Source organism: Miscanthus floridulus, chromosome 11, assembly GCF_019320115.1.
Source record: "Miscanthus floridulus cultivar M001 chromosome 11, ASM1932011v1, whole genome shotgun sequence".
Lineage (NCBI taxonomy): Eukaryota > Viridiplantae > Streptophyta > Magnoliopsida > Poales > Poaceae > Miscanthus > Miscanthus floridulus.
Genome location: NC_089590.1, coordinates 5,289,906 through 5,301,131, shown reverse-complemented (window position 1 = coordinate 5,301,131; position 11,226 = coordinate 5,289,906). Strand labels below are relative to the sequence as shown.

Genomic DNA, 11,226 nt, shown 5'->3' with positions numbered 1-11,226 from the left:
AGATATTGAACCACAATAAATTTATGCAAGAATAACATTGACCGTATAAGATTGTAGTGCTTAGGTTTCATAACAATCAGTTTTTTGGGGCAGACACTTTTCAAAGGAAGGAATGATATGCAGAGTTGAGGTTTCCATTGCAAGCAGCAATACTTGAGCACAAATAGTCAAATACAAGCCTTTCGTGATGTAGTACCTGTTATGCGACTCACTTTTGCATCAAGGGAACAGTAGGTAGGGTAGAAAAGGGAAGAAACGAACCTTGGCAAACCGGATTCGGCCGCTAGGACTATGAACCACCGAAGAGGATGCGGAGCTGCTCGAATCCGGGGCGTTTTGGGTGGTCGTGAAGGTGCCGCGGCTTCTCCGAGTTCAGCAAAGGCCAGATCTGTAGGGAGGCCGCCAGGAGAGGGCCGGACGGCGGCGAGGGGCGATGGACGGTCGGCGACGTGGGGAACATGGGTGCGGTTGCGCCATGAGGGAACGACTGCGGTGAGGGGCGACCCGGCGCACGGTGCACGGCGTATGTTTTTCACCATTCTATACACATGTTCTCCGTTATGACGTCTCTCCGGAAGGGGTTCGATCTCCAGGGCGTTGTCATAAAATCTAAAGAACAATTTGCTGCGGTACTTGTGACTTATCTTTAAGAAGCGTCGGTTCCTTAGGTAAACTATCTTCTTGGATGCATCTAGGTACACCCATGTAGTACCATCCAAGCAAACCAAGCATCCCGTCTTCCCTTTGATCTGTCCAGACAAAGCAAACAACGCGGGGTAATCATTGGTAGTAACAAATATTATTGCTCTACATATGAAGTCCTCCTTTCAGAACGCATCATACATCTGCTCCCCATGCCTCCATAGCATCTCCATTTCTTGCATCAAGGGCTCGAGGAACACGTCTATATCAATGCCTAGTTGTTTAGGGCCAGAAATAAGAATAGTGAGGAGAAGGTACTTTTCTTTTGACACGGCCATGTTGGGATGTTGTACATGGTCAAGATGACTGGCCATGTGCTATGGTCGCTCATCCTCTCATTGAAGGGATTCATTTCATCGGTGCTCAAGCCAAATCGTACATTCCTTAGGTCATCGTTGAATTCTTTATGCTTCTCATCAAACATTTGCCACTGACTATAATCAGCCGGGTGTGCAATCTTATCATCATCCACCTTGTGCTCATCATCCCACCATGTCATGAGTGCGGCTTCTTTAGGGTTTACGAAGATACGTCTCAAGCGGTCGGTCACTGGCAGGTACCACATTACTAGGGCAGGAATTCTTCTCTGCTTTGCGTCGTTGCCTAATGGAGTGTCCTCTGGGGACTGAGATTCTTGTACCACCTTTTTGGTACCCTTCTTATTCCTCTTTTTCCCCGTGGAGGCTTTATTCCCACTATAAAGGTCATTGTTCTTGTATCGGCTGGCCCCACACCGAGGACATTTATCCAGTGAGTTGAACATTTCGCCACGAAAAAGTATACAGTGGTTGGGGCATGCAAGGATTTTTTCAACCCCCATTGTCAATGGACTTATGACCTTCTTCGCTTAGTATGTGTTGGTGGGAACTGAGTTTGGTTGTGGCAGCACCCATGACAGGAGATACAATAGATCATTGAAACTACAGCCTGACCAGCCATACTTAGCCTTCAGGATGAGCAGCTCAAGCACAAAAAGTAGCAATGTCCAATGTATCGGACAACCCTTTTCAACACCATACACAGTCTCCTTCGATGCTTTTGTCACCCTTTCCAAATTTTCTAGATCTTTCGGGCTATTTAGTAAAATCTCTGGTCCAAAGGCTCGAATCATGTCCTTCAAATCATCTTTATCCCCGACACGTGCTCCACCATCTTTATTGGCACCACCTTCGTCGTTACCATCCCAACCACCAGCATCACCACCTTGTTCATTGCCAAACTCGAAATCCATTCGTGCATCAAACTCTGCTGAATATTGGGACAGGGATTCTATGGTTTCGTCATTGTATTCCTCCTCATCCTCGTCGTTAACAATAACCGTTTCACCATGATGAATCCACACTGTGTAGTTCTCAACAAATCCTCGCATAATCAAATGTGATCTGATGATAGTCACTTCTGTCCATGCCATACGGTTCTTGTAATCTTTACATGGACAAATAATTGTATCCTTATTCTCTTTCAATGTCGTTGCATGCTTCTTTGCGGCCTCAATAAATTTATCCACCTCTTCACGGAAACCTGCCTTGAACCTTAATGAACCATACATCCAAGAGTTCCTGTACTCTATCTTTTACAACAACAACAAAACAAACATTAAAGGAGTACTTATTCAGATATATATATAAATGAAACAAATTAATAATTACTTGAGAATAATTGTATATACTTCAGATATATATGAATATAAATCTAATATAATTACATGAAGCATGCAAACACACCATAGGTAAAAGAAAATTAATTAACGGCCCATTTATTCATAAATAATTAAAATACATATTTATTGATTATAATAAATAATTTCAAAGACAATAATTAGCAAGAATTATACTTTACCCAATATCTTTCATACAAACCCTAGTCCAATTTCATCAAACATAAATTTACAAAAACAAAATTAATAAAAAAACCAAACCATAGATCTAGATCCACATGCACATGAAACATCCATAAAACTAACTAATTGTTCAATAAAATCAAGAAACATGGACCAAATAAGGGTATGATCTTGTTTCCCTCCCTTAATTTACCCTAGTACATTCAAAAGTTGGGTCTAATTTGCTTCATAAATAGCTCAAGCACCATAGAAGAGAGAGAAAAACAAAACTCTAATTACTCACGAACCAACCATTAAAACTTCAAAAGAAAGTATGGAATAGCATTTTCTTACATTCTACAAACTCTCCACCAAAGGATTTGAGACCAAAACCTTCCCCCCTTAGTAGAGCAATTTTTGGGAGGTGCCCAAAGTCTCCCCATCTTTTTTCACGGGTTGGAGTGAGTGACCCGAGGAAGAAGAAGGTGTTGCATCTGTTTTATATGGGGGCATTTGTAGGGGCGGCTGGTGATTGAGCCGCCCCTATAAATCGGTGCTATAAATACGGGGCCATTTGTAGGGATGGCTCAATCACCAGCCGCCCCTACAAATAGCATTTCCAGGAACGGCCGGTGATTGAGCCGCCCCTACAAATTAGACCCTATTTGTAGGGGCGGCTCGTAACACCAGCCGCCCCCTGCTGTTCCATTTGTAGGGGCGGCTGGTGTCTGGGCACCCGAGCACGCCACTGTAAGGGCAGCTCCATCACCAGCCGCCCCTACAAAAAAAATCGAACCGTTACTAAAAATCGTTTTTTACGTAGTGTCTAAATTGTATCTAGCCACTTCTCCCTCCCAATTAGTACTCCTGCTGTCCTCTATTTTGGGAGCTTAGTTTTTGTACCCACCTCCGGTTGTGTTCTATGGCGCAGGGTTCCGCAGCGGGGTTGGGGCTCCCCATGAGCGGAGGTGCACACAGGTGTGCCGCTGGACGCTGGCGCTGTGGTGTGCGTGGCACGGCCGGTGGTGGCGCCGAGCCAGCGCTGGCTCTGCACGAGCGTCCAAGGTGTGCTCCTAGCTTGCTGCTGTGCACTCTCCCCTTCGTATACTCTGAGCCTTCTACTCCCCTCTCTGTATAGCTACTGAACTCAAGAGTATAATATGCTACTACAATCTGTGAGCTTTCCTAGTGGTAAGATGCGCCCTCTGTGATTTGCTATGAAATGGTGGAAGGGAAACAGATGCTAGAAGAATATTGGTGAACTTATAGTGGTGTGTAGAGGTCATGTGCTTATGAGTTAGTACTACTTGGCAATGGTGGCCTGCTTGCTTAAATGGGCAGGGTTAGGGTGGGAAAATAAATCACCTTCTCACAGTTGAGAGTTCGGCCGCAGTCACAAGTGGTGGCCGCTGCTGCGTTCCTCCCGGTCAGCTCACATGCTTAGCCTTGCTCAGTCCACGCTTCTAGCTTCCCCATCAACATGCTCTTCTTCGCCCTCTTCTGGCTTCCCCCATCAGTGCTACACCCATGTTGACTATTGATTGTTGGGGTGGCACCTGGTGTGTGGATTTTGCTTTTGGGAGTGATTTCTGGTTTGGTTCTTCTCTCCTAGGAGCACGGCCTCCTCTTGAGCTGAGAGTCAGGACCCGAGTACTACAACTTCGATGGGTCCTTTCATTTTTATTGGGTCCTTTATACTACTACCCTTCAAATAGGGCGTGATGGGTTACAGAGTGAGCCTTGAGCCAAGATGGCCTGGCTGTGCAGGACCGAAAAAGTTGGGTTGAGCTCGTGCAGGTGGTCGTGTTTGGTTGTCTTGGTTGTTGGTTCAGTACGAGACGGGTTTGTGTTTGGTTGCACGCATACATTAGTTTTTTGGGTGTCTGACGCATGGGTCCATACATCCTGGGTGAATTAAGTCATCCTGCACCATGAGGGAAGGAGAAATCTAGAAGATGGAGCCGTGCGGGATGGAGGAGAGAATCTGCACGGGAGGAAGCAGGAGAAAGATGCGAGTAAGGCAACCAAACACAGGCAAATGCACCAAAGGATAAGGGATGGGCCAAATGACGGTCTGGTTCAGACAACCAATCACGCCCATAGATATTGGTGTGGTTGCTTAGCTGCTGCTACCGGATTGGTTGGCCTCCTTCTAGAAAGGTATGGCACTTCTCAGGGACAAGCAGCCTGTTCGTTTGGCTGTAGCTTGTCATAAACGATTCTATATTTTTAGCGGAATAGTATTTTTCTCTCACACAAACCAGCCAGCAGTATTTCTTCACGAACCAACAACGCTACGAACCAGCCAACCGAGCAGGCTGAAGAAGTCATGAACTAGTGCAAAATAGTGGACACAGTGATTTATACTAGTATATGCCTCCAAGTGTAAAGAATGATGTGTGTGCGTGTGTGATATTTCCGTGAAGCTGCCTTGGTCTAAACATGTCCAAAGATTAATATAACAGTTGTGTATTTTTGTGTCAAGACATTAAATCACTATCTTGGTCTAAACATGTCCAAAGACATTAAATCACTATCTTTGTGTCAAGACATTAATATAACTTAGCTATGTACGGTTCGCTATCTCGATGCCAATCTACTTTACGCTATTTAGTTCCTTGGCTCAGGTGTCATTTTTTTGCCCGCAGGATGCACACACGTTGGCGGCGAGGCAGCCTGGTGCGGTGCTCGCAGGCAGACAACTGTCAGGCTTAACACTGTAGCAATACTGTAGCAGAGAGTTTATGAGTTGGGGAGAGAGGGGAATAAAATATGGAATAGTAGGTATAGAGTATAGGATAGAGATAACACGGGTACGGGAGAAATAGATATAGAGTAGAAAATTTTAATGACTATAATAGAATATTTCTTTTTAAAAATAAAAATAGAGGTGGACGACTACGAATAGCCTTAGGCGCGTAGGGTGCACACAAGGAAAAGGCACCCGCCCAGCGGCAGTAGGTTGGGGCGGGGCCCGCCCTGACAGGCGCGCAATTGCGGTGCGTGCAGTACAGCGAGAGCTGGGATAGACAACATGAACCGTCATGTCAACAAGCAATACCTGTCTGGACCAATTCCATGTAGCTGGATGTACAGTTTAGCCCTCGTTTAGTTAGCGGCGGCGGCAGAGCTACAGTGACGTTTTGTTTTTATTTGGTAATAATTGTCCAATCGTTGACTAATTAGGTTCAAAACGTTCATCTCGCAAAGTACAACCAAACTGTGCAATTAGTTTTTGATTTCGTCAACATTTAGTACTCCATACATGTACCGTAAGTTTGATGTGACGGAGAATCTTCTTTTTGCATATTGTCAAAGTTGGGAATTTGGTGGAACTAAACACACCCTTAGAAGTTTAGCGATCTCGATGACACACACTTAATTTCCAGAGCTGCCAGGTATTTCACTCTAAACAGCATTACATATATGAACTTTATGTATATTACTTATCCTCCCACTACGCATCATAGAAATAGCTGGCAGACTGACAATGACACTACTGCTACATCATGGTAATCACAGTTTCTTTCCTTTTCCTCACCAGTCACTGGCCTATTAATCCACGTACTTTCTACACACAGATCAGAGAATGTTCTTTGCATATGCATTCCCCAATTCTCATCCCTTGACCCAACCCCGACACAGGGAGAGACTTGAGTTAGTGTCCACCGCGCCCAGCTGGTAGACATACTCGGTGACTGCACGACGTACACAGGAGTCCCACACATTGGCTATTTCCTTCAACGACCTGGGCTCCTGGAGATTGTGGAGGGCGAGTCTGAATGCCCGGTCCACCGCCACTGAGATGCTGCTGAACTTGTTCCTGTAGGTGACCCACAGCCACGGAGCTTGATTAATAAGATCAGTAATAAAGCAAGAACAATATGGTGGTGGGAACTAGTATTAAGAGTCTAAGACAAGCATGAGCTCACCTTATCCGAGCATCTCCTTCATCATCGACGATCACTGGAGAGCTTCTTGGGTAATCAGCAGGGATTGAAAGTGTCCTGGGCATCACGAGAGGCTGAAAATTTCCTGACACTCCAAATTTTGATTTGAGGTCTGGCGCAAGGGACACTGCAGTGTATGACAGTTTGATCAGGGTCATGCCACTGCACGAGGTGGTCCCATCTGCTCCGTCTTTGCTGGTGATGCTTATAAAGGTATCAATCAGTCTGCTGTTGACAGCTTCGATCTCATCCAGCAGAGCATCCTTGACATTCTGCAATGCAGAGTTCATAGAGAATTGAACTGTAAGAGAACATATAGCATTGAGTCCGCAATTCCATGTAAAAAAAGTAAGTCGCTGTATGGCTGTAGTGTTTACCTGTGGTTTCTGCCTCTTACCATTATGATATCCGCTAGATGCAGCATCTGATGCATTGGACTCAAATGTCGTAGTGCTGTCATCTGTGCTGCAGAGTGTTGGTGATCCAGAAGTCGATGTAACAGCATACACACGTTTCGTTTTATTGGATCCAATTGGTAATGGTACTGAATCCATATCAATCACTGCCGACTTCATCAAATTAAATGAGCTGCGAATCGCTGCTGGTGATGAAGCAAGCACCTAAAAAACAAAGCACAAAACTGTCAGTACAACAGTTTTCAGAGAATGAATTGTTTTGAGATGAGCATATTCAAGGCTCACTGCAGCAATTAGGCGGTCTATGGGCTTCTTGGCTACTGGTGTTTCAGCTCCACCATGCTCCGGATCCTTAGCTTGATCAGCTGGTGGGGCTGGCGTCTTAGCCATTGGTGTTTCAGCTCCACCATGCTCCTGATCCTCTGCTTGATCAGCTGGTGGGGCTGGCGTCTTGGCCACTGGTGTTTCAGCTCCACCATGCTCCTGATCCTCAGCTTGATCAGCTGGTGGGGCTGGCGTCTGGGCCACTGGTGTTTCAGCTCGACCATGCTCCTGATCCCTAGCTTGATCAGCTGGTGGGAGTGGCGTCGACAATTTAGATGTAGTGGCCTGTTTGCAGCCATTTACCGCTGTATTGTTATGCAGCAAGAATGAAGAATGGCTGTCAGATGGTAAATCAGCAGGTACAGTCCCTGACTTGACAATGGCTGAAGGTGATACAGTCTTCACTAATGTAGAAGGTGAAGCAGCAGCTTCAAACCCTGTCTTCTCGGCCGATGTCAATGCAGACTTCACTGACACACAGGGTGAACCAGCTGCTACAAGACCTTGCTTGGCAATGGGTGACTGTAATCTTGACTTCGGTGACTCATTGGGTGAAGCAACCCAAAACTTGGAAATTGGTGATGGTGTGCAGCATAATTCAACAAAATCATTGGTTAGCGAAGACTGCAATAGTCCAGGTGATTTGTATGAGAAACAAGGGCTTGTTCCTCCTTGCGATTGGTTACTATTGGTTTTCTGGCCAGCAAGTGTTGTGACAATGTTTTGCCTCGTTTGGCTGATGCTTTCATGTGGCGGCAGTGGACAGTGCAGATTGCTTTGCTTATTGACAGTAGTCTGACTCTGAGCAGGAGATATTGGATGAGAATACATGTTGGTCTGCCCGCATACCTTGGATGGTGATTGTATCCCAGAAGCCCACCCAGCATTCTGCTGATTGTTCCATCCACCAGAATAACCAGTGTTCATCTTCCCCACATTAGCTCCAAGCATTTGATACCTTTGCATATGCATGCCCACCTGCTGTTGAGTGATCCAAAAATGCTCTTGCTGTACTGTCGGCAGCAGGTGCTGCACACAATCCCAGACATTTTGCTCGAGTTGATTCTGGTACCCGTTTGGTCGTGCAATTTGCTGTCCTTGCAGCTGTACCGTACTTGCTGGGTGGCATTGTGCAATGTTGGTAGGCTGCAGATGCATGGCTGGGGATTGGCTTTCAGTCTGCATAGCTATTGATTGCATGATCCGCTGACTGGACTGGACGCCTGGTGCCACTGGAGCAACTGTTGCAGGCTCAGAGTTGAAATTCTGATAAAGCATTGCCATCATATCAGATGGTCCTTGGTTGACATTACTGTTCATGTTTGACGCAACAGAGCAAGCCGTGTGCTGATTCGGTGACTGAAATGGTGGCCATGAGGGACTAGCCGTCATGGGCACTGCCTGAGGGGTTGTGATGAGCGGGGAATTATGGACTCCCTGAATAGCTTGAACCATGTTAGCCCGCTGCATCTGGTCCACCTTGTGCATCTTTTGTTGACGGCCTGCGGCAGCAGCCTTTAGTTGTACCGCCTCTTTCTGGCCAAAACTGACCCTGATAGATATCATTTTCATGTAGTCGATCTGACAAACCAAAATATTAAATTAGGCCGGAAGCAAGTGAGGCTGAATCCATCAAATCCAAACCGAAATAAGATGTGGATTATATATAGAAGACTCCCAGCTGCGTAGCATTTCTTTCTTGCAAGTGGGCATGCATAATGTTAATCAGCAGAAGCATGTAAACAAATGCAGAACACTGGAAACTAGCCTGAAATCTGAAACCGAAGCACATTGTGTCCGTGGTACTGGATTGGTGTAAGTGAGGAGGAGATTAGTAAGGCTCACCATGTCTGTGGCTTTCTGGAATGTGGCCTCCTCGAAACCAGCTACATATTGGTTGAGGCCCTCCGGAGGTGATCTGTCCTTGTGCAGAGCCCTGCATAATCCAGCCATTGTCGCCTCTCTGGACACAGCAAGAAGAACAAGAAAAGGCTGTTAATAGTTGATACTTGATACATATGCAGCAGCAGACATAGCAGGTTGCACGTAGAACAGCTTGCCAGCTTGGTACAGTAATTGTGTGTATTTCCCTGAATCCGACCCCAGAAATTGGACGCAATGCCTAGGCTTGCATCTTGACAAGCAATGAACTAAATACAGATACAGATAGTAAAATATTCCTATCAGAAGTTCAGAACAAAAAACCACCGTACAGATCCGACCGTGTGATTATCAATTTAGGAGTCTATGATGAAGCAATCGCGCGCCAATCGCATCGCTCCACGATTGAATTGAACGCCCATCGATCCGGAAATTAATGCGGCGGAGCTGGGATGGATGCATCCACGGATTCGCCCAGGAGACAGGAGTTGAACCCTAAACCCCCAAACACCAGATCGAACAACCGCGGCAGTACGTAAATCGCGCTCCACCAAACACCCCTAATAAATTCCCAAAACACCCGATCGAACAACCGCGGCAGTACGTCGATCACGCTCCCCGAAACACCAGATCGAACAACCGCGGCAGTACGTCGATCACGAGCGCGATCGACGTGGGTTGGGGAAGAACACGGATAGATAGAAAGAGTATGGAAGACAACATACAGTTGTTTGACCACGAGCGGGCGCAGTTCGTGATCCACCTCGTCCTGCCACCGGACGCCGCTGCTGCTGCTGCTGTCGCCGCCGCCGCTGACGTCTGCCATGGCGCGTGTCCGGACCGAGCTCGACCGAAATTCAGGAAGGGAAACGATAGCGCGCGCGAGCTGACGCCAGGATGCTATGTTTCGGTACTTATGAGGGACACGGGTGCCTGCTGCTGGGGCTCCGACTCGGACTCGTGTTAAGTTTGGTGCGACGAGCGGGTGCCTGCGCCAGGTGATTTTTTTTAATTTTAACACTTTTTTATACTAATTTTAAATCTAACGTTGTTTAATTTTTTTTTCAAATATAACACTTTTGGCCGCGCCTATTGCCCCATGCATGGTGGCGCGACGAGAGGGCTGACGTGACGACGACCTAGGCGCTGATAGGTGACGTGGTAAGTTCTGCCGCGCCACCGATCTTGGCGCGGCGCCGCCGCGCCATCTAGAGAAGAACAGAGAGCGGGCGCTGGGATCAATGTGACGTGATGGGCTAGCGCATCGCCTACCCCGTGGAAATGATTTCGCTTTGGGAAATGATCTTTTTCTTGCCGCGGAGGACATGAGCCAGATGGCGGTGGCAGATCAGATGACGCCGCTTTCCCTTGATGGCTTTCATTACTGCTGCTACCTTTGGAGTCCATGGCATGCAGTAGCCCGTATAGTGAGCTGTGCAGTGAGCCGGTGCAAGTCATCACTTCAGTCGCTATGCTACCCGTTCTTTTTCTTAGTGCAATCACAATACTGCTTTCTAGTGACTGATTGGTTGGATGCTATGTTTTCTTCTGTATTTCGTGTATGTTGTGCAGCAACAACAAAAAAAGGCAGGTCGCGGACTAGGACCATGCATGCATGAATTATGATGGAGGATTTGCTAGCTGGACTCGGACCAGAAGAAATTACGCAATCTACCACTATAGCCTTGCACGGTGTGTAAAAGCTAGCACAAATTTATTATACTTCGTTGCTTTCCCCTGAGAAATAGATAGATATTGTACCAATATTCCTGCCTACCATTAAGGGCCTGTTCGGCTGATATTAAAGTCGGGTGATAAGCCGAATGAAGCTATTTTGTTGTTAGAGAAAAACACTATAGATTCTAGCTGATAAACCGATCGATAAGTTCGAACGAAGAGACCGTAAATGTCTCTAAATGTAAAAGTTAGGGAACAATTGGAACATAAACTGGCTTGCATGCTGCTATCTTGATTGCTCCACTTGGGTTCAAACCTGTACTTCAAGGCTGATAGACATTAACTCTGTGCAATGTGTCGGTGGCCAAAATGGCTACTGTGCGACGTTTACTCCTGATCGACATCGTCTGGTATCAAATGGTGCGGTGCGGATTCTCTGACTTGCTGTAATAAAGTC

General features: G+C 46.4%; 1 protein-coding gene across 1 annotated transcript; it reads right to left on the bottom strand.

Annotated features, from left to right (window-relative positions):
• Nucleotides 1-5,816: 5,816 nt before the first annotated feature.
• Nucleotides 5,817-10,012, bottom strand: LOC136492981 (uncharacterized). The gene is made up of 6 exons (XM_066489001.1): nucleotides 9,818-10,012; nucleotides 9,057-9,174; nucleotides 7,173-8,792; nucleotides 6,849-7,091; nucleotides 6,454-6,743; nucleotides 5,817-6,344 (listed from the first exon to the last, which is right to left on the bottom strand). Exons 1-6 carry the CDS (start codon nucleotides 9,916-9,918, stop codon nucleotides 6,140-6,142), a joined length of 2,577 nt encoding a protein of 858 aa, XP_066345098.1. The 5' UTR covers nucleotides 9,919-10,012; the 3' UTR covers nucleotides 5,817-6,139.
• Between the last annotated feature and the right edge of the window lie 1,214 nt (nucleotides 10,013-11,226).